Source organism: Mastigoproctus giganteus, chromosome 6, assembly GCF_048544385.1.
Source record: "Mastigoproctus giganteus isolate SK-2022 chromosome 6, ASM4854438v1, whole genome shotgun sequence".
NCBI lineage: Eukaryota > Metazoa > Arthropoda > Arachnida > Uropygi > Thelyphonidae > Mastigoproctus > Mastigoproctus giganteus.
Window position 1 is genome coordinate 185,140,239 of NC_143580.1, and position 24,433 is coordinate 185,164,671.

At 35.9% G+C, this 24,433-nt stretch overlaps 1 protein-coding gene across 2 annotated transcripts in view; it reads left to right on the forward strand.

The window, feature by feature from the left end:
* Positions 1-24,433, forward strand: part of Rat1 (5'-3' exoribonuclease 2 Rat1) — a 458,579-nt gene that overhangs the window by 399,748 nt on the left and 34,398 nt on the right. For both annotated transcript variants that reach the window (XM_090376618.1, XM_090376619.1), the window contains exon 30: positions 7,003-7,131. In XM_090376618.1, the coding sequence (XP_090232744.1) occupies positions 7,003-7,131 (129 nt within the window). The remainder of the gene's footprint in view (positions 1-7,002; positions 7,132-24,433) is intronic.

Consider the following 24,433-nt stretch of genomic DNA (forward strand, 5'->3'; position numbering starts at 1 on the left):
CAGTCTTTTATTTTTATTCTCACTTTGTATGCTGGTGTGCACTATAGTGTGACCTCTAATAGGTACTTAGGTGACTTGGTAGCTCTAGAAAGATGATAGCCCTGTTCACAAATCCTTTTGGTATTCCAGACATTTGGTATGCATATGTTTGGTAATAACTAAGGTTTGGTATGCAAACCTTAGTTATTCCCATATACAAAAATCCAGTGGAGAGCGATCTGGAGATTGGAGTGGCTGTAAAACATTGCCTAACATTTTTGTGTGGAAATCTCTTCTGAATGCCCAGTAGCTTGCAAGAGTAGAATACAGAAGAACTTAATATAGAGTTAGTTGTAGAGTTCTACAATTTTAATCCAGGTTTACCTTATGAGGTTCCATTAATCAAATCTCCAAGATTTCTTTTGTAACAGAAAAAATAAATAAATAAACAAAATAAAGTCTAATTAGATTATACTACTTAGTGCAGCAAGGGATGGCAAGGACATTAATGGTATTAAGAATATTCTAGGAGTTGTCAAAAATATCTAAATTGAGATTATTTGCAATTAAGGAGAGTGTATTTGTAGAACTGTATTTCATAATATCACTGGATGGATTCCATCTTTTTCTAGAGAATCATAATTCACAAAGAAATTTATAGAGAACCTTCAGATTATCTAGGATTCTTCTGATATTAAAATGAAAGGATACAGAGTGTGATTGATAGTAATAGGAGTGATAGAAAAGAGGGTACCTAGAGGGAGGTTATGAAGTTACATTGGCAGCTTTGAGGGAATCTAAGAGGCATAGCTGATGACTGATAAAGCAGTTGCTTTGTATAGAAGGACAACAATATTTAATGCAGAACGTATTCCTCTTGATGAATTCCTTTACTGATGATATGGAAGATATGGATTTTAAATTGCTAGTTGACTAAGAAGGTGGCTCTTAAGTTGGTAATTTGATTACTGTTTTAAATATGTGATGATCCAACAGTTAAGATTGTGACATGATCTGGAAGTTGAGAAACAGATAGATTGGCACTCAGATGGATTTATAGAGAGTCCAATGTCTGTGTCTACCACCTGAGTTTGTTTGGAGCTTGCTAGAATAGACAGATGGTTTCAAAATAAATGAACAGAGTTTGGGCAGTTCGAACTGAGGACCTGAGACTATTTGGGGAAGGTCATTGATGATGTTAAATAGCAGAGGTTCTAGAATTGACCATCGGCAGACCATCACTAATTAGAGAAGATTTTGATCGAGCCTATTGACAATAAGTTGCTTCTGAAAAAGGTAATTTTGGATCCAGCAAAGAGAGTAATGAATTCTATTAGTCTTTATTTTACTAATAAACATGTTGTGTGGGACCTTATCAAGCACATTTGTTTTTTTTTTTTTTTAAGGCCTTACACTTGGTGGGATTGAATTAAAAACAGAGGAGGAAAGGGATCTGGTAGTTGCAATATGGGCGGATATGAAGTTTTCTTAACAGTGTAAGCAGGCAACCAGGAAAGCCCATAGTGTCCTATCAATGATTTATCAAATGCTATCCTGTAGAGATAGGGTGGTCATAATCCCACTATATAAGGCAGTTGTTAGACCACATTTGGAATACTGTGTTCAAGTATGGAGACCTCGTCTGAAAAATTACATTGAGCTTCTTGAAAGGGTCCAAAGACGGGCGAATGGTGAGATTGGCAGGAGGACGACAATATATGAGGAAAGACTGATTATGTGAGCTACAGAACTTGGCAACCAGACACCACTGAGGTGACTTGATTGAGGTTTATAAGGCTCTGAGAAGGATTAGTAAAATGAATGAAGGTTGAATTCTTTCTGTTCAAAACAATTCCAGGACTAGGGGTCATAAATTCAAATTACAGGGCTTGAGGTTTAAATTAGATTGTAGGAAGTTTTCTTTTAGCCAGCGAGTTTTTGATTGCGGGAACAAGTTGCCCTTGTAGCATTTTTGCAACTTTTATTTAAAAAAATCCTCTTGAAAATTTAGGGGGGGGGTTATCAACGTAGAAACATGAATCTCTTATTCTTCCCCCCCACCACCTTTTTGTTTAAAAGCCCAATACGTACAGTAAACCCCCGCTATTCACGGTCACTGATTTAATATAAAATGAAACCTAAAAAAATGTGAATTTTAAATCGGCGTGAACATTTTCCGCCATAAAAAAACATGGGCGTGGCTAAAATCATCTTTCCTGGTCAAAACAGCGCTCAGTGGGTGGGGAGAGAGAGGGGTGACAAAATCGCGAGCGTGGATGTTTCTCGCTAATCCTTGTTCAGTATGTGCTATGCACTTGTCATGGAAGATTTCGTCGTTTGCTTTTAATTTATATGCTTATAAATTGAATAAATTTATCAATTTATAAATTGATATGCTTACAAAAGTGAAAAATCTACTGTTTTGCAGTGTGTTGGTGTAAACAGACTTTTTCAAGTGTGTTAATGGAAGAAAGTGACTTTATGCTGGACAAATTCTTTTCTAACCCCTACAAAAATATGGCTACGAATAACAAGGGAATTGTGAAAAGATCAAAGAAGGTGATGACATTAGCGAGTAAAATTCAGTTATTAGGCAAAATTTCTAATGGTGAAAGTGTCTCATCAGTGGCAAAACATAATAAAATCAATAAGTCAATGGTACGATCAATCAAGAAATCGGAAGAAAAAATCTGCCGTAGTGTCTGTGAAAACGCGCTAATTGCTTCAAAAATTTGCTCTGTAACTCATGATGTTAAATTAGAAAAAATGCAAAAGGCTTTAAATCTGTGGATAGAAGACTGAACTCAAAATAAAATTCCCCTAAGTTCACTCATCATTCGTGAAAAGGCAAAACACCTTTATCAGCACTTTAGCGAAACTGGTGATAGAACTGGCGGGATAAGTTTTTTAGCTATAGCAATGGCACTGGATTGAAAGAAATTTCTAATAAATATTACATTTAATATTAAATTGTTTCTTATTTTCATTTTGATGCCTTATGCTTGCATTTCACTACGTACTGTTTATGTACATAGTCATATTATGAAGGTACATATAGACAAAATTTTAGGCTAGTTTTTCTTATGTATTTCATACTTTGGAACGGAACCCCTTTATTACTATGGGAGCCATAATTCAGTATTCGCGTTTTTGGTATTCGTGGCATTCCTCAGGAACGTACTGTATATGAAATTTCAAACATGCATGTATTTCTGCTTATTATATATATAGGTAGTTGATGCTGACAGTTTGAATAAATTCAAAGGTCTGCTGGATACTTACCTGTGTGAGGAGGGAAGCATATAAATTTGTGTTTCCTTATCTACTTGGTTGGTTTTTTTTTCCTTCTCTTTATATCTCTTTTTTTTTTTTTCTTTTTTCTTTTTTTCCAGTGCAGCAAAAGCCTGTGACTTTTTTGCACTATATGGCAAATGCTATTACTATTTTGTGAACACAGCCAGTGAAGATCAATCTAGCCTTGAGGTAGTCATGTTGCTGTTGAGCCATGGAAAAGGTTTATAAATAAATGTGCCTGTGAATTATAGTATTAAAAATCCTTGCAGTGCTGTTCTGGAGATAAATTGATTTTTAGTTCTTTAGTGAGCCTTTAGATTCTTTTTTTTAAACCAAGCAGTGGTGATGCCCAAAATGTAGCAAAAATGGTACTGAGCTACCTGCTAGGTGCCCAACTTTTGTTTTATTTCTGGAAAATGTTTTAGGTTTTTCGAATTCTGCCAATATTTCACTTTTCATAATGAGTTGCAATACTTACCATATGTACAAAATTAAAAATTTTAAAACATGCAATGCATTTTTGCACCTTTTATTTAAAAAAATCTCTTGAAAATTGGTGGGGGCAGGGGATTTAAACCAAGTAGAAACACGAATCTCTTATTCTTTTCCCTTTTTTTTTTTTTTTTTTTTTTTTTTTAAAGCCCGTTAAGTATATGAAATTTCAAACATGCATGTATTTCTGCTTATTATATATAAATATTATTTAAAAACTTTTGAAAAAAATTATATTCAATACCATTAATTAATTCCATTTTCGGGTTCAGATTTATTTAAAATTTGGTACATTGCAGCATGCAAGATTTGAAACGACATACAGTCAGTCCTTGTGTAGCACGATAGTTGTGTTCCTAGAAACCCCTCGTGCAATGCAAAATCGTGCAATATAAATAACAGGCCCAATGGGAAAAATAGGGTTAGGTGCTGACCATCCAAGATTGAACACACATTTGTAACCAAACACAATAAATAATCTTAATAAAATATTGCTAATGCTTTTGCTTCTATCGTAAGCAAACTTTTATGTTTGATTTTCTATCCAAACAGATGACAGCTGTTCCATCTCTTCCAATTCTTTGTGTCTTGATCTAATGGATTTTATTACACTTTGAGTTGTTCCTGCTATGAAAGTGTTTTTATTTTCTCTCCATTCTTTCTAATACTTGGCATTGCCTCATTTAGGCCTGTAGCATGTGCAATATCACATGTTCTTTAATTTTGCTCAAAGCGTTTCAGAATTTCATATTTTTTCCTCTATGGACAGAGGCAGACTGGCCATAAGCCTTACCGGGGAAATTCTGGTGGATCGGAGGCCAGAAGACAATGGAGGCCAGTGTGATTTTGGCCGTAAAAGCTAGTATGAGGCCGCTACAAATTTTCCTGGATAAGAATTTTTGACCCAGTCCACCAGGATGCTTCCTTTTAAGTATTTTACTCATTTTTAGGGAATAAAGCATAATTACAAAATGAGGCAAGCTTGATACACATAAACAAAGTTGGCATGTGTAGCAACTGAATAAACAACACCGTAAAGGCAGAGACACACTATTAACACCTCACTAGCTCATATTTTACTAAGGCACTTTTCTAGAGATCACTACCATAAACCAATAAAAACACTTTGGAGTTGCGTTTCTGCTGGTGATATCTGTTAGAAAACAGGTAGTAAATTTGATCTAATTGTGATAATACCGATAGCTGGAATTATGTCGGTTTTTACATTATTATGGTGAAATGAGTTTCCCCTTCACAAAAATACCTTTTCAGAATCTTTTCTTCATTCCTATTGTGTTTTGTTCAGTTGGGGTGATTCCACATTGAACTGCCATTTCTTGTTGTTGTTGTGGGGGTTTTATGGCGCATGAGCTGCTTTGGCTATAATGCGCCTCTTCCATTTCTTGTAAACACAAAGGCGAATCATGCATAAGCGAATTCGGTTCGTGTTATATATGACATCGTTCCCCTATTTATAAATCGTGTATGATTGAATTTGTGTAATGTAAACGCATTATATGAGGACTGACTGTATCTTGCTTCTACAGTGTAGCAGCCATCTCTCAAGATGGCTGCTACACTGCATAAATCTTTTGAAAACAATTAGGATAAGACTGAGATGTTTACTCAACTAGTGGGAGAAGAAAAACAAGTAAACTGAAACCATAACCACATAATCAGTGCTTGTTTGGTACCACACGCTACTCTTCAAGCAAAAAAAAACACAAATAGTTGTAAAGATGATGGCAGGTCACTGGGCAGGTTCTCAAATGCAATTTTTGTATGAAAGCTGTATAAAAAAAATATATCACTTCAGCAATAAAAATTTTCATATTTTCAGTTATTGATTAACACTTATGAAAGGTTGAAGAGCTTTAGTACATATTTCTGTAGATGTGTTTTTAGATTCTCCCCCAGAAGAGAATAGGAATGCAATCAGGGCCCTGCAGAAGAATCATTATTCAGGTTGTTGTGGGTAAACTCTTATCTTCATCATATGGGTGAATACAGTTAAAGATGTTATCTTTGCCAGAAATTGGACCATGTAAGAAGAAGAAAACAATTTGACTTTGAGAGTAGCAAAGAATTCAGAGAAGGCATCAGCAATCAGTTGAGGTCCAGTAATTCATATATTTTGTTCCAGTTGGAGATCATGAATTTGTTTGCAGGAGTTAGAATTGGCTTTTTATGAAGTTCAAAAAAAAGCTTGTTGCCATTGTTGATGATTGTTAATTTGAACAGAATTTATATATTGGTATGATAATCAGATTGAATAAGACTTTTTACTTCCTGCCTTCAAGGTGTGCTTGATTTCCTGATTCGTTGCATATCCACCTAAAGAATTCCTTTAATTATGACCTCAAGGAATCATAATTAAGGAAATCTGCCATTCATGTATGAACGATAGGAATGAGCTGATGAGTTGAGAATGGTGTGAAGGAAAGCATCAGTTAAATGGTCTTTTTTTCACACCATGCTCAAAAATTGGAGATTGAACTTCCCAAGGGATGACATTTATAAGATTCCAGTTAACCTTCCTGAAGTTTAGGCCTAAATGTCAATAGAGAATTATGTTTGATAGAGAAGTGAACCTGAAAAATAAGATAAAAAATATAATCAAACTGAGAGTATCTTCATTTCAGTTTGATTTATTTTTGGTTGTTTATATTATATCTCCCACCACCACCACCACCACCACTCCTTTCACCTTCCAGAGCTCTTTTTTTAATTTGTCCTGGGGTTCCTCTTGCCAGAGACTATATCTCCTACTATACCTGGCTGCCTGCTTAGTGCAAAGGACAGGCAACATGCCCCCCCCCCCACAACTAAATGCCAGAGGAACAACAGACCAACACCAAAACTTACACCGCCTCTGGCATTTACAGAATTTGTACTGCAACACTGAGAATACTATGCAGTTTTAAGAGATCCCTAGTGCTGCTTGAAATACACTATATCCAACTCCAAATTCACAAAACTAACTTTTCTTTTCCTTCATTTAACCCTCTACTTCTGTTCTTTGAAATAGGCTTCCTTCACATGTGTTAACAAGTATATTCTGTCTTTTCAGCCTTAACCCATACACAGTAGTAAGTAATGTAGGTTGTAATAAATTTTGTGTTCAGTTATCTTTAAAAAAAAAAAAAAAAAAAAAAAAGCCTTAAATACAATAAAAACTTGTCAAAATGCTGAACCCTGTATTGTTAGATCATTCTAAAACCACTTATATTTCTGTAGAGATCCACCTAAAGTATTAAAGCCAAGTGATTTGAATCCACAACAGAATCAGCAGTGGAGACCTCATATTGGAATGGCTCCATCAAACCAGGCAGCATACTTGGATATTTCTGGGAAAAGGACAATAAAGTAGGTTCATGGTTTTTTTTTTTTTTTAATAATCTTTAATTTACTGATAAAGGTTTCTAATGTATTGCGGTTAAGTTACTGATGCATGAAAGAGTTGTAATGTTTTCATCTGTTATATACATCCTGTCACATCTGCAGAATGTTTCCTGCTGTAATGGCTTTGTGTCCAGATGTGCTTTCCCCATGCTTGTTCTGGATTTCGAAAAAATCTACACATCCAAATTCATTGAGGAATGAAGATGATGGTATGCGTTTTCAAACTTTGTAAGGCCATAATGACTCTGTGGATGTTGACCTTTCTATATCAGTGCTATAATCCAGCAAGAATAAAAAAAATATATATATATATATTGTTTTATCAGTAACCTGTTTTTCTACTGGTAAATGAACCACATGACAGTTTATTATTATATATCATTACATTTATTACATTGGCTCCCGCAATGTAATAAATGTAATGATTCTTGTGGAACTATTAATAATATGAATAATATAAATATTTTTGCCTTACTATGATTTTTTTTTTTTTTTATCATATATGATGATTGGGTGATTCCATGTCAAGTGTCAGGTCCCTGCTCGACCATCATCAATTTTGTTGAAACTTGGTGTGGAAGTTTAAACAGGTTTCAAATGAAGTTGTACAAAACTTCAGTTCAAAGTATAGTATGCTTGAGGCACCAGCACCTTTTTTGTGGAGGTCACTTGTGTTATGCAGAGCAAATCACAAAACATTTTCAAGGTTTTAAGTGTTACCGTTGCACAACATTGAGAGGTAGTGCTCTGAAACTTGGTATACCTAGTTAACTTGGCGCCTCCGTAGCCAGGTGGGAAGGAGCAGCAGTGCGTAGCACACGCTTCTTGATTAGACCGGGGTTCGAGCCCGTCACCACCAAATACGGAAGATACGGAAAGGTCAGGGAATGACCACCGCATATCCCGGAGCAATATGGCCTTAGTTGCTAATGCTCCTAAAACACCAAATAACAACAAATAACAACAACAACCTAGTTAACTTTTGTCAGAGAATGCAAAACGTTTTGTGTCCAGGCTCAAAAACCTTCAATTTTTTACAATGTGGTCTAAAACTGGCACCAAAAATTTTTTTGCGACAGATTTAACAAGACTTTTTTGATTGACTAACACTTATGCAGTTTAACTTTGAAATAAAAACCTTTGGTATCTTCTTTGGACATTCCATTTAACATCTGCATGAATTCAGCCTAACTAAATATGAGCTCTTATACTTGTTTGCTGACTGAGATATTTTCCTTCAAAGATAGACTCAAAATTTGAAAGTCAAAATTTGACCTAGCTTTAGGGGCAAATATCTTAATGTGGGACAAGTTCAATTCTCTTGTTTTTGCCACCATTGGAAAGAGCAGGTTTTAAGCAACAAGAATCATGGTTTTTCAGTTTTGTGTCTTGCTACTTAAGGTCTAAAAAAATGGCCTTAAACATTTTGTATTTTCCACATAATATTTGCATACTTATTTGATGAAGTTTCGCATTTCAATAAGGACAGAACTATTGCATTTACAAGAGTGATTTTCTGAAATTACTCTTTGGTTTAAGGAGAAAGGATATATTACCAATGCACAAAAAAAATCTGTATTTTTTATGATGGGGGTGCAAATGCAGGGAAAAAAAATGGCATGGGGTTTCTTTAGTGCAAGTTCCCAAGCCTGAAAAGTGGTCTCTATTCAGGATTCCAGGCATAAAGACTATGTTCTATTGGTTTCTTCTAAGCTTGAAAGAAGTTATAACTGCAACAAAATTTATTTAAAGCACAATACTACTTTAAATAAGCAAGTGAGTGTGAAGATATTGAATCACTGCTTCGTAATGGACTGGAATTTTTCATTGATGATTGATATTACTACTTCAGGCAAGCTATATTGTCATCCCATTGTTGTTGTTTTTGGAGCTGGAAGATTGGCAATAATTTGTAATTCAGGAATCCAGCAGACATTTTGTCTAACAGGCCAGTGAAATGAGTGAGCTGCTCCATGAGGATGCATGAAATTTCACAAATATTTCCAATCAACCAATTATTGTCATAAATACAGGCAATGTATTGGCTAGGTTGTAAATTAGCGATTGGCACATAATGATGTTGGTTTCACTAGTCTTATCTACACGAGCTCCAAATGATGATGTTGTGTCATTTAATACTCTGCAAACACGAATCTGTCTTGCAACAGTAGGAATGAAGTGACGATTTTCTCTTGTTCCAGCAATAGTATGACTGTCTGTGAATCTTTTTCTCTTGAAATAGCCTTACTTGCTCAATTTCCTCTTTAGAAACAAAACAGAATTGTATTCCAGTCACATGCTTGTCACAAAATTCAAACATGTTTCTTGATGTCAGGATTTGGTTTTCAATTGGGCATTGGAGACTTGCACGTGCTGCCAATCGTTTTATTGTTCCATCAGTTCCATCACATGGTGACTTGCCATGGCTAGTGCCAAAGAAATTCCATTCAGCAGTGATATCAAAATCCTTCTGATGATGACACAAGTTAATAAAATTCTTGTATTGAGCTGCAGAACCATCAACGAAATAGTAAATGTGCCCGATTTCTCTCATGAAACTCTTCAAATATTCAATTAAGTTGGTTAGAAATACATGCACTGCAATTGTGTCATGTCGAAGGCAGTCACTGATTATGCAGAAACTTATATTCTGAAGTTCAACTTCCTTGTAATAAATGACAAATGGATGCAATGTAGCCTGGCTATTCTCCCAGTGGACCCTTGAACAGCATCTTGCACAACAAATGAATAATTTTCTGCAAAATCCATCAAGATGACCAATTCTCCTGTCATTAGGCTTTCCTTTGTTGACTTCAAATAGCAGCTTTGATGTTTAGCAATGTAGTGATGACAGGAAAGGTTAAATATCTTTGTATTCAACTCTTCAATAAAATCTTCTGTTGTTAATTGCTTTGTGTCCAGTGTATCTCTTGTCAGTGTGTATCCATTGCTTGAATTCAATAATATCTTCTGGTTCATTGTTTTAAAAAATATTCTCCAAAAACTTTTTTATTCATCTATTCCTGGACATTTTTCACACCGATGAAGTATACAATCTTTTGACTCCAAATCACAGACTGTTTTACCAATGAGAACCTTGTAATCACATTCAACAGGACTTGCTTCTAGCATTAACTTGACATTTCGCTAGATTGTGCATACACATACGGAATGTGTTGCTGGTGCACCAACTGTGACACACCACTTGGGTCAAAATTCACAAAATTTAGAAAATCCAGTGTCAGGTCCATTTCTATCTCGATAAGTTAAAAACATTTCCTTCAAGCTGCTGAGTAGTAGTCACTTTTGCATTTGCATTTCTAATGGAAATGTAATCTTTATTTCCAGGGCATATCCAACTAAATTCGTCATCTTCAAAAAATTCCATCACCTTTTGTTTTACTTGCTCAGAAAGCTTTTTTTTCCTTGCTTTTTTCCAGGTATGGCAATGATTCCTTCTTCTGCTTTAAGTTTTCTAGCTTTCTTGACCATTCTTTCTGAGACACTAAACTGTTCCATTGCTTTCTTTATGGACCAACTAACTGGAGCTAGTGTTAATATTTGAAGTATTTCTGAATGACTTGATACCATCAATTTTTCTTTCAGTTTTTCAGCAGCTCATTGTAATCTAAGCAGTTTTTACACTGATGACTTGCACTTGGCTCCATGATGTCATTTGGATCCAAGCCACCAATAGATGCAATTTTACTGGCAATTACATCTTGTACTTGACTTGCCTTCCTTTTGGCATAGCCTTGTGAGTGTCTCTTAGCCATTCGCTGAAATTTCAGAGGAGAAATACTAGCCATCAAATGTGTTCAAGCTTTCAGTCACATGCTAGACTCTTTTCGGCATAATGGGCACAGCTTCTGGCCTGGTTTTATATCTACCTTTGTTAGGTCTTGCAGGTAGTCTGCCATTGATAGATCAATTGGTTGTAAACTTTTTTCCACCATATTATTTTTCTTCTGGAAAGGATTGCAACATGAATGCTGTAAAAATTCAAATTTTGTCAAAAGCAAAGCTTCATGATGTAGACAAATTGTCTTCTTCACCAAGTTTTAATCCACAACGTCGACATATCAGCTGTTATTCTTCAAATTCTTTAAATAATTTTAGCCCAGTTTTGCATGTATAGGATAGCACATGACATTTAGAATTATCCATATGACTGATGGTGCATGAGTCCAGCTTATCTCCAGCAAAATCTTCTGATTCCACGGCTTTCATGCTGACTAATAAGTGGATGTTTCTGCAAGCAATGAAAACTTAATTAACTTTATTACAGTCACCCAAACAATAAAAAATAGAGGAACAAAATAAACAAACTGTTCATCATGAAGAAAAAACACATTAATAACAGCATGGTTCGAATATCGGCTATTTATACTTTTTTGTATTATTCTAGAATATTCCAGAGTTCTAAAATGTTCATGAGTTTTTTTTTTAATTCAAGAATATTCTAGAATGTTCTGGAATTCTAGAATATTCTATAATTTCAGATTATTCTTCTAGCATATTCCAGAATTATAGAATATACTCTATTTCTAGATTATTCTAAACATTAGGCAGGATTAAAGAAGTGTTCTGCAATAAAAATGATCTCACAAAATAACAATATGGCACATAAAACTACTTGATGTTTAGGCTTAATTTTAAGGCCTTAAGTGCAAAGAAAAACAGATAAACATGATCCTTATAGCTGAAACTCTGCTCTTTCCAGTGGTGGCAAAAACGAGAGAATTGGTGTTCCACATTAAGATATTTGCCTCTTAAGATAGGTCAAATTTGACTTTCAAATTTTGAATCAATCTTTGAAGGAAAATATCTTGGCCAGAAAACAAGTATAAGAGCTGATATTTAGTTAGGCTGAATTCATGCAGTTGGTAAGTGGAATGTCCAAAGAAGAAGTTACCAGAGGTTTTTATTTCAAAGTTATGACTTTGAAAAGTCTTGCTTAAATTTGTTGCGACAAATTTTTGGTGCCAGATTTAGACTGCATTGTAAAAAATGTGAAGGTTTTTGAGCCTGGACACCAAACGTTTTGCATTCTCTGCCAAAAGTTAACTAGGTATACCAAGTTTCAGAGCACTATCTCTCAACATTGTGCAATGATAATACTTAAAACTTCTGAAAATTTTTTGTGATTTATTCAACATAGCATTAGCATTAGCATTAGTAGAGGCATTTGATGCAAGAAAGCAAGCTTATGCAGCATCAGCCAAAAAAAAAAAAAAAAAAAAACCCACTTCCACTTCACCCCTCTGTTCGTTCAAAATACCTGTCCAGCTGAGCCTTAAACTTATTTAGGCTATCAACCTCCACCACAAGGGATGGCAGTCTGTTCCACCAACCAACCACCCGCTGGCTAAAGGCAAATTTCTGCACGTCTATCCTACATCTGTCTTTCCTCAATTTGAATTTATGCCCTCTCAGGTGATTTTTCTGAGCTAGAGGAAGAATCCCATCAGCATTGAGCATGCTTAAACCATTCAAGGCTTTATACACCTCTATCAGATCACCTCGCTGGTGCCTAGTCTCCAGACACTGTAATTTGCAAAACTTAAGCCTTTCTTCGTAAGAGCACCCCTTTGTTCCATTCACTAATCTTGTTGCCCTTCTCTGTACTCGTTCCAGCAGCTCTACATCCTTCTTGAAATGAGGCCTCCAGACCTGTATACAGTACTCTAGGTGTGGCCTGACCATTGCCTTATACAATGGAATAATCACCTCTTTATCCCTGCTGGAAAAATTCCTGTATGTCATTGACAATACTCCATGAGCTACTCTTGCAGCCCGTCTGCACTGCTCAGAGAACTTCATATCTGCCTGCACAATCACCCCCAAGTCCCTTTCATTCTCTACCACTGTCAGTGTAGTACCACAGAGTTGATACGTTGCTCTGGGGTTGCTGTTTCCCATGTGTAGTACTTTACATTTGTCAATGTTAAACTTCATTTGCCACCTCTCAGCCCATCTGCTCAACCTTTCCAGATCCTGTTGCAGCAGTGTAGTGTCAGTAGTGTCCTTGACAACCCTGCCAACCTTTGTATCATCTGCAAACTTGGACATTAAGCTTGATATACCATCATCAATATCATTTATAAATACAGAAAACAATAATGGACCCAACACTGAGCCCTGAGGGACTCCACTAATAACATTAGTCCACAATGAGCAGTGTCCATTGATTACCACTCTCTGTCTTCTCCCACTCAACCACCCCTTTATCCATAGCAGCAATTTGCCTCCAATGTCACACTGCTCCAATTTGTGTAGCAGTCTTCCATGTGCAACAGTATCAAAAGCCTTTCTAAGATCCAAGTATATAATATCAAAGTTATTCCCTGCATCCAGTTCTTTTGTGACTGCATCATAGTATCCAATCAAGTTGGTCAGGCAAGACTTCCCCTTAACAAAACCATGCTGTGTCTGAGCTGTAACTGAAGTCTTGTCTAAATGATCCTGCAGTGCTTCTTTAACCAGTGCCTCCATTAATTTTCCTGGAACAGAAGTTAAGCTCACAGGTCTATAGTTACTTGTGTCAGCCTTTGATCCTCCTTTGTGAATTGGGGTCACATTTGCACATTTCCAGTCTATGGGTACCTCCCCTGAATCCAAGGAAGCTCTCATAATTATGGCTAAGGGTTTGCTTACTTCCTTTGCTGCCTCCTTTAATATAACTGGATAGATCCCATCCACCCCGGGTGCCTTTCTTGTGTTTATCTTCAAGTTTCTCCTCCACTTTACTCCCATTTATTTCAAGATTCTGTAGCTTACTGCTAGAGTTGAATACACCTCTGGCATTCCCCTTGCTGAATAACTCCTCATGTGTGAATGTCGAGGCAAAATATTCATTTAGTTTGTTAGCTACCTGAGCAGGATCATCAACAGTTGACCCATCAATATCAAGTGGACCAATCTGATTCATCCCTTCCTTCTAGAGTTTACATAAGTAAAGAACTCTTTGCTGTTTTTCTTTGCATCCCTTGCCAAGGATTTCTCGTAATCTGCCTTCGCCTGCCTAACCTCCTTTGTAACTTGGTTGCATATCAACTTGTATCTATCATAGGCTTCTGTGTCATGTGTTAATTTGTAAGTATCCCATCCATTTTTCTTCTCTGCCATATGCCTCATTAGTTCATCTGACATCCATTTTGGCCTAAACCTTGAACAATATTTCTTAGTTGGTATGTAAAGCCTAGTAGCTTCCAAGATACGTTCTTTGAATGCTTCCCATTTTGAATTTGCTGTTGATAACATCATCAGTTGGTCCCACTGTATAGAATTTAAATACTGTCTCAGTCCATCGTAGTCGCCTTTACGGAAGCAATAACCCTTCCCTTTACCCCTAATGGTAGTTACCTCTTTCAGTAAATCCCACTTCAGCACACTGTGATCACTGCCACCTAGTGGTTCATTTATCTGCAGATTCTTAATGCATGAAGAATCACTGCTGATAATCAAATCAAGAGTATTACTCCCTCTAGTTGCCTCCTGAACATGCTGATGTAGAAAACAATCATCCAATAAATCCACAAAAGCCCTGCTAGTGTGTGAGTAACCAGCCCCCAAATTCCAGTCAATATCTGGGAAATTAAAATCTCCCATTATAAGACTCTCTGATTTACTAGCCCACTCTATTTCCCTGTACAGTTCCTTATTATACTCATCAGAGTCATTAGGCCTATAGCACACTCCTACTCTCAATTTTGATCTCCCAATGCTTATGTCACACCAAACTGACTCAACACTGCACTGTCCAGCGATGTCGACTGGCTTCACTTCCTTGGTTTTTATGTGTTTCTTAACTAATAGCATAACCCCTCCCCCCTTCCTATCCTGTCTATCCTTTCTGTAGACGTTGTACTCCCCAAATTGCAGTTCTGCATCCCTTATATCTGTGTGACACCACGTCTCTGATATCCCAACAATATCTGCCTTTGATGTTTTGAGCAATACCTCAAATTCATCAAATTTATTTACTAAACTCCTAGCATTGGTGTACACGCAAGTATACCTGCACCTGTTTCTATTCTTAGTATACCTGCAAGTATATTCTTAGTATATTCTTAGTATATTCTTAGTATACCTTACGCAAGTATACCTGCACCTGTTTCTACCCTAACACAACCCATGTGTTTATTTGTACCGCAATGGCTCCCAGCAGTCTCTGAAATACCATGCATCTTGTTTTTCAGGCTTCTGCTCATTCTAATAGAAGCAGTGCAAGAATCTCTTTCACCTCTGCCAGTGGCTACTGTCAATCTATTGGTCTTTGTCTCCCCCCAAGCTAGCAGTTTTCCGACCCACCTAACACTGCCTCGATGGCATCAGCAACATAACACAAGTGACCTCCACAAAAAAGGTGCTGGTGCCTCAAGCACAGTATACTTTGAATTGAAGTTTTGCAAAACTTCATTTGAAACCTGTTTAAACATCCACACCAAGTTTCAACAAAATTGTAGATGGTTGAGCAAGGGACTCCTAGGCCACTTGACAGGGAATGACTTAATTATGAGTTGTGCTTTCAAGTTTATATATGTTTTTGTGCCATGTGAACTGCCAGCAGACACACATTATACATAACAAATTTTGTTTGTCAGTATCACTAATTGCTATGTTTTTTTTTCTTTTCAGCATTAGGAGTTTTTTGCAGATAAAAATATTGAAATTAGGAATCATAAAATAGCAAGTAATAAATAAATAGTAAAAACTAGTCAAAATGAAAAAGACCCCACTTACACCTAGAATGTTTTATGGGCCATCATGTCATAGAGACAATGACATATCCTTTGACTCAAGCTCAGATGAGTATAAGGCATCACATTCAAGCTTTGCTGGCTCAACTACATCAGATGATGATAATCAACTGGATCTTTTCATCCAAAGTGAGGCTTCATGTAGTGAGGGTACAGCACTGCCACTCAGAACTTGGCAGAAAGTTGACAACTCACGCTATAAAAGTTTTCTCTTTACAGACACACCATGCCATCCTTTACTGTCGCAGTTGACCCAGCCAATCAATATATTCAATCTGATGGCCACTGATGACATATGATCTTCTTGTTGATCAGACAAATGCCAGTGCCCCGCATGTGTTTATCAAAGTTTGGTAGAAAATCCCATATACAGAAATGGAAAAGTACAGATATTGCAGAAATAAAGAAATTTTGGGGGGACTGCCATGTATATGGAATTTATAAAATATCCAAAAATTGCACTTTATCGGAATACAAACCAATTCTACAAAAAAAAAAAAAAAATTCCTAGGATTATCGGATGAAATTAGTTTCAGCTATTGCTGAGATTCATACATTTTGCCAACAGACAGGCAACAGAATGCATACAACTAAGTAAGGTTAGGGAATTGCTATCAAAGCTTGAAAGAAATTTCACTGCATCCAAGATTTCGGGGTAAGTTATTGCAATGGATGAAACAACGATCGCTTTTATATTTCAAACCATACACACACAAGTATGGTATGGTTTGAAATATAAAAGTTATGCAATCCGAGCAGTTGTACTTTCCATGTGTATATAATCTGAAGAACAAAGCTAACAAACTCAGGCAGCTTCACACAGTACTCGGTATTGGATCTTGCAGAAAAATATTTGAACAAAGGGAGATCTCCTGCCACAGATAATTTTTATACATCCATCTCTCTCTCTCTCTCTCTCTCTCTCTCTCTCTCTCTCTCTCTCTCTCTCTCTCTCTCTCTCTCTCTCTCTCGCAAAAGCACTACTTGAAGAATAGAATAGAATAGTTGTGGCAAATTGGAAAGACAAACAGGAAGTGTTTATGCTTTCAACAAAACATGATTTGAAGATGGTAGGCACTGGAATGAGTAATCCGCTACAATGAAGAAATAAAGAAAACAGAAATTATTCTCTCCCATAATTCTGCAAAACAAGGTATAGACATTTCAGATCAAATGGTTAGCTGCTTCTGACCTCTTCAAATAACAACTAGCTGGTACCATAAAGATGCATTTGCATTTCTCCTTAATACTGCTGTTGTAAATGCCCTTGTCATCTATAAAGAAATTATAAAAAAGGATTAGGTTGTCTGAATTCAGACATTTGTTTTAATTCTGAATTCAGACAATCTATTGTTGAGGCTTTGTCAGCAACCACAAGGGCCTCAAACAAAGCATTCTTCCAGTGTGAGCAAATGCTTATTTAGAAGAATATGAAACCAGGGATGCTCAGAATAGAAACCGCATAAAAGATGCATAAAATGCTATGTAAACTTGCAAAAGAATTTTGGAATATGTGAAGCAACAAAAAAATGTAAAAAAGTTCTGAAGGGAATTCTACATTATATATATATATACACATACAGTATTTCATTGAAAGCCACTAAAAATAAACAATTTTTCAGCCTTTCTTTTTTTATGGTTTTCAGTCAAAAGGAATCATAAACTTGTCTGTTATGTAAACAAAAAATTCAGTTTGTATATATTTAATGTAAAATAAATGGTCATCTTCATTATCTTTTCCATCCTTCAAAAGACACAAGATTTTCACAAATTCTGGGGGGGGGGGTGATACTCTGGAGGTACCACATGGACATTGAATTAAATTTTAGCATCAGACCAAACAAGAAGCATTTAAAAATCATTAGAAAGCGTGACCTGCTGGCAGTACCCCAGTTGAGTTTTAGCATGACACACTAGCAGTGTGCATGGCACTCAATGTGTTAAAAAAACAAAATGCAGGAACTCTGTGATGGAACAATGACTGATCATCTGATGGCAAACCTCCTTTACTCTGACTTGCAATCTCTATAGGCTCCCCAGTAAAATGTTTGTTTTGAGATTTTGCCATTATTTTATTTTATTTTATTTTATTATTTTTGTTAATTGGCAATAAATGGATTCTTTATATGTAATAGGTCCAAACAGAAAATCTACTGAGCTTGAAAACAGGTAAGATCCTGGAATCAGATAGTAGGCACTGAATTCCCCAGATATATTGAAGTAAGCTGCAAAAGAGGTGCATCATGCAATTAGCGTTATTTGCAAGGTCAGTGAACTCCACAGTAATCTTTTGGATTGGAAACATGCCATCTTGCCAAGGCAATCCACAAAAAGGCAGGGAGTGCAAAGGATGAAATGAGCAAGGCCTGATGTAGCCAAATAGTCAGTGTTGGGCAGTAGCACATGAATTTGGTCTGACCATGGTTTGAGTTAGTATGATTGCTAAACACAGAAATGACTAGATGTAAACTGAACCAGAATGACTTAACTAGTGGTGCCTCCGTAGCCAGGTGGACAGGAGCAGCAGTGCATAGCACACACTTCTTGATTAGACCGGGGCTCGAGCCCGTGACCACCAAATACGGAGGATGCGGAAAGGTCAGGGAATGACCACTGCATATCGCCGGAGCAATATGGCCTTAGTTGCTAATGCTCCTAAAAATCAAATAACAACAACTTAACTGGTTTTGCTGGAGTATAAACAGAATTATAGATTGTTCATTTGAGCTAAGTGGAAGAGAAAGTCACATGAAATGATTAGATTGTGGACTTTAGTAGGTACAGATTTGCCTATTATTATTGTTGTTGTTGTTGTTGTTGTTGTTGTTATTATTATTAATTTTTTTTTTTTTTACCATTCAAAACTCCATAGCCATATTTAAAAATTTAAATACAGTAAACCCCCGCTATTCGCGAGGGTTACGTTCCTGCGAAATGTCGCGAATACTGAGTTACAGCTCCCATAGTAATAAAGGGGTTCCGTTCCAAAGTATGAAATATATAAGAAAAACTAGTCTAAAATTTTGTCTATGTATGTATTATATGTACATAGTGAAATGCAAGCATATGGCATCGAAATGAAAATAAGAAACAATTTAATATTAAATGTAATATTTATTAGAAATTTCAAACAAATCTTTCAAACCAGCGTCTTTGCTAGCTAAAAAAAACTTATCCCACCAGTGCTATCACCAGTTTCGCTAAAGTGTTGATAAAGGAGTCTTGCCTTTTCACAAATGATGAGTGAACTTAACGGAATTTTATTTTGAGTTCAGTCTTCTATCCACAGATTTAAAGCCTTTTCCATTTTTTCTAATTTAACATCACGAGTTACAGAGCAAATTTTTGAAGCAATTAGTGCGTTTTCACGGACACTACGGCGGATTTTTTTCTTCCGATTTTTTGATTGATCATACCGTTGACTCATTGATTTTAGTTTTGCCACTGAGAAGACACTTTCACTATTAGAAATTTTATCTAATAACTCAATTTCATTGGCTAATATCATCACCTTCTTTGATATTTTCACATTTCTCTGGTTATTCGTAGCCGTATTTTTGTAGGGGTTAGAAAGAACTTATCGACAATAAAGTCACTTTGTTCCGTTAACACACTCGAAAAAGTCTGTTTTACACTGCAAAACGGTAGATTTATCTTTTTTGTAAGCATATCAATTTATAAATTGATAAATTTATTCAATTTATAAGCATATAAATTAAAAGCAAACGACAAAACCTTCCATGATAAGCGCATAACATACTGAAAAAATATTAGCGAGAAACACCCACGCTCGCGATTTTGTCACCTCTCCCCCCCCCCCCCCCCCCACCCACTGAACTCTGTTTTGACCGGGAAAGATAATTTTAGCCATGCCCATGTGTTTTAATGGCAGAAAATGTTCACGGGGCTTTAAAATTCACATTTTTTTAGGTTTCATTTTATATTAAATCGGCGATCGCGAATACAGATACCGCGAATAGCGGGGGTTTACTGTAACCGCAAGCTTCATACAAATCAGAACCAGTTTCTCATTTCAAATGATTGTTACCATCAGTTCCCAAAGTTACTAAGTGAATATGACCTTTCCTCATTAATATATATATATGGCGCCTCCGTAGCCAGGTGGGAAGGAGCAGCAGTGCATACCACCAAATACGGAGGATGCGGAAAGGTCAGGGAATGACCACCACATATCCCGGAGCAATATGGCCTTAGTTGCTAATGCTCCTAAAAAACAAACAAACAAACAAACATCATTAATATATATCTATATATATATATCCAAGTATGTAAAAAGCCAATAGGATAGTTAATTTATATCTATTTTGTAATATTATTTCTAATATATAATATTAATTCGTCACAGATCTGATTAATGCCATCAAAAAATGATTAAACATTATATCTGTCTGTATATTATTTGAGTTAAGTTAATGGTGGTAAGTTATAATGTATAACATGAAATGAAAGCTAGTAAGATAGCTTCTCAAGAAAAACCAAAAACCTATGCGGGTGCCCAACGTAACCTGGGAAAAATATATATATGCCAAAAATAAAGCAAGGAAAATCTTGCATATCAATAACATAAAATAAACAATACAAATGTACAATTGAAATGTTAATTATAGGCGATCAGATACATTGAAAGGGACTTTTTCAAGGGCTAACCCTTTCAATGTATCAACCATAATTGACGAGCTATCCGTTTCTGTAGTCATCGTCCAGCATAACTTGTCCGAATGATGGTAAAAATAGCCAGATAGTAACATTAATGAGATAGAGAGCTATAAATAATATATAAATATATTATTTAACAAAGGTATTTACGTTGATATATTCCAATTTAGCAGTAAGCTGGCAAGATGACTGTTAGCCCGACGGATAGTCAAAATTTAAATTAGAGAAGGAGATACATCTATTTTTAGGCTTATGTGTGTAGTTTATAATATATGCAGTCTAAGCGATTGCCAAGTAAAAGTAGATGCTTGTGCTAAAGCGAACGGAAAAAGCTAAAGTATAGATATAGTACCTCAATCCCCCTTGAATACTCTAATAGTTCATTAGTTTTGAAAAATAGGGATAAAAAAAGGGAAAGTTAAAAAAGAATAGAAAAAGTTGATCATAAACATAAATTAACTTAGGATACAACCGGGAGCTTAAATTCCCGACCCGACCCTTATAGTAAGGGATCCTGGTTATGGCAAGTGATGTAAAGACAATTAGAATGCGTTAAAATTACGTTGAAAATATAAATGCTTACCACCGTATGGCCAAAGTACTAAAAACCGTGTGAATCGGCACGTGTAGAATATAAACACCTACCGACCGAAGCGCCCCCCCCCCCCCAGGAAGAGTAGTTAATATCGTTGAACTCGATATTTAGTATTAATATATGCAGCGCCCTCTGCAGTTTTTATATGCTGCATAATGATATACACAGAAAATGCCCACAAATAGATATCTCTCGAAGTAGTTGTAGATGTTAACAGAATAAGTTCCTACCCATAGAGCAAATATAGGTACGACGTTTTTAATGCGTGTAAGCTATATAAAACTTACTCCATGTGCAGTGCCTACTATTTACATACATACATGTCCAACAAAAGCTACGTAAGCCAAAGTAACTACCACGAAAACAACCCACAACGGCTATGCTGTATCAGTGCCGGTTTAAGACTTTATCCATAATATATTGTGTTAAGGTTATAGCGCCCTTTGTTATTAGCTATCAATATGACCTTATAAAGATATCGTGCAATTATGTAGTGTGGGAAGCAATTTTTTAATAATTTAGATCTGAAATCTATAATGTAATCAGTCTTGTTACATATGCATAATCTTCTGATACCTTGTGCGATTATGATGTTGCGATGAATCCGTTTAGAGATGTTAGAGGTCCAGTTGGTGAGGTCTATAGAATTGAAATGAAAATCTTTACGTTTGTCGTACAGCTTAGTGTGTACCGTATTATTTACTATCCATATATCTAAGTCTAGGAAAGTAGCTAATTTGGAACTGTTTGTGTTAGTATGTTCTAATATTAATTCTGGTGGATAGTATTTAATTGCTTCTGTAAGGAAATCTGGCATGTTAAAAACTATCAAATCGTCTATATATCTGTATATAATAATATTGCGTTTAAAGTTATTTTCAAAGTGGTGTAGATATAGATTAGCCACTAAACAAGAGCTACAAGCACCCATAGGTATACCTGTGTGTTGTCTATATAAGTTACTGCCATTAAATATGTAGTTGTTGAAAATACAAAGGTTAATAAGGTCATCCCAGTAGTATTTCTCATCCCAGTAGTTAAAAAAAATATATATATATATATATAAATGGAATGGCAAAGCCAAGTAAAAAGCAAATTCGAAGAAAACAGTAAAGAAAGAAGGAAGTTAGAAGATTCCAAGGCTGTGGAATAGTCATGAAGTTACTGCATTGAAAGAAAAAATTAAGAATTCTTTAACAGAATGGCAAATAACCATTCTTTTAACATTTTCTTAAATATGCATTTCAATTTTATTATATCCTAGAAACATGGTTGGTAATGTTTGGTACCAAAAGACAAAGTACAAAAAGATAGATAAGCACTTTAAGATTTAAATTGTACAAATTATAACGTGGTAAACTGACACATGGCCCAATGTATATAATTATTGATATAACTGTTCTGATATGTTCAGTCTTTCAAAAGGCAAAGCAATTTGCAGACTCTAGCTGGTAAGTATAATTTGCCAAAAGCCACATCTATTATTTTTCTATAGATGCAGTTGAATCAAAAAATTAAATATAGCTATTGGTCCTATATAAAGATCTTTCTGTTATCTTTATCAAAGGCCAGTATGGACTGATATTTAATCAGAATGAACAGTTCATAGATACCTGTTTCTCTTAGCCATATTGTTGGTTTTCCAATTGCAAACATCAGCTATTTAAATTTTTTCAAGAACACCATTCAAATATCTAGTTTATAAATATATCTGTTATAATATAATTGTATCTCCTAACTGCAGTGCTAAGGATGATGTAAAGGGTATGCATCAGAAAATTATATTACATCTTACCCTCTTTGATATACACTGGTGTTCAAAGAAAGTGCATCACTTAGGAATTTCACATTTCTAACCCTTTTTCACAATGTTATGTTACATTAATGACTAGCATCACAAATAGAAATACAAACAAAATATATTTATTAATAGTTAAGGCAAAGCTAAGTAGTATTTGACAGGTGCTCTCAAAATATTCCAAAATGAGCATTAAGCCACAACTATGGCTGAAATGTTATCAGAAGCCCTAAATTTACTTCAGTTTATCATTTTAAATGGAAAACAAAATGAAAAGTTCACCAGGTGCAAACTAATATTTAGTTGATCCACCTCTGGACAGCAGCACACCATCGAGGCATTGACAAGATCGATGATTTCTGATGATAATCAATAGATAGTTCGTGATTCCAAACATTAATTGTGGCTTCCTGACGTTCCCGAAGTGTCTTTGGTTTCTTTCTGGCAACTGCAGATTCCACATGATGCCAACAGTTGTCTATAAGATTCAGGTCCAGGCTGTTTCCTGGCCAGCTAATAGTTGTAATGGACCATTCTTCCAATCATTTTTTCACCTGTAATCAATGTAAACACATTACTGTTGAACCTCTAATGCAAAAATGAAACTAAAGTAACTACAGAAGTGCCTACTTACACTTTTCGCCCAATGACAAGAAACAGAGTCGTCCTGAAAGATGCAGTTACTTGGCAGGTTGAAATGTCCTCTAGCGGTTGGCAGCAATTTGCCTTCCAATATAGCCAGGTATCCATTGGCATGTAAGGAACCATTTATAAACTGCAGGTGTTACGAAATGCACACCCATATCATTTGGCTGGTAGGTCTATGGCGAATCGTTTGTCTCCCATCAGAGCCATGCGGGTTGAATTTCTTCTCATCCGAGAAAATAACTGACTTCCACTGCTCGGGGGTCCATTTGACGTGCTCTTCACACCAAATTAATCGGGCCTTTTTCATTTTTTGTGTAAGGAGGGGCTTCTTCTTAGGACTACAGGCTACAAGTTCATTTTTGAAGATGTGTTTTCTGACTGTTACTGCACTTGCTGCCACTCCTGTGTGTTCTTCCCATTCTCTTTTCAGCTCAGACGAAGAAGCTTTATGGTTTTTAAGGCATAAGTGCTTCAAAACGTGCCCCTGTTTTGGTGCAGACTCATTTGCATCCGGTTCCTTTTTTCTTATCAGCAGAACCAGTATTCTTCAGTTTTTAAAGAAATCTACTCACTGTTGACTAATTACAAGACACTATAAGCAGTATGACAGAAAAACATCCTTCCTCACGAAAAGCAACAATAGCATATTTTCTTTGTGGCATCAATTGCACGTAATTCTCCATCCTGACACACAAGCAAGGAATGACTGCAACTCTTGCAGAGCATGCTTATATAGCTGAAAGCAACAGCTGATGCAATATTATGTTATCACCTACACGTGTCAAT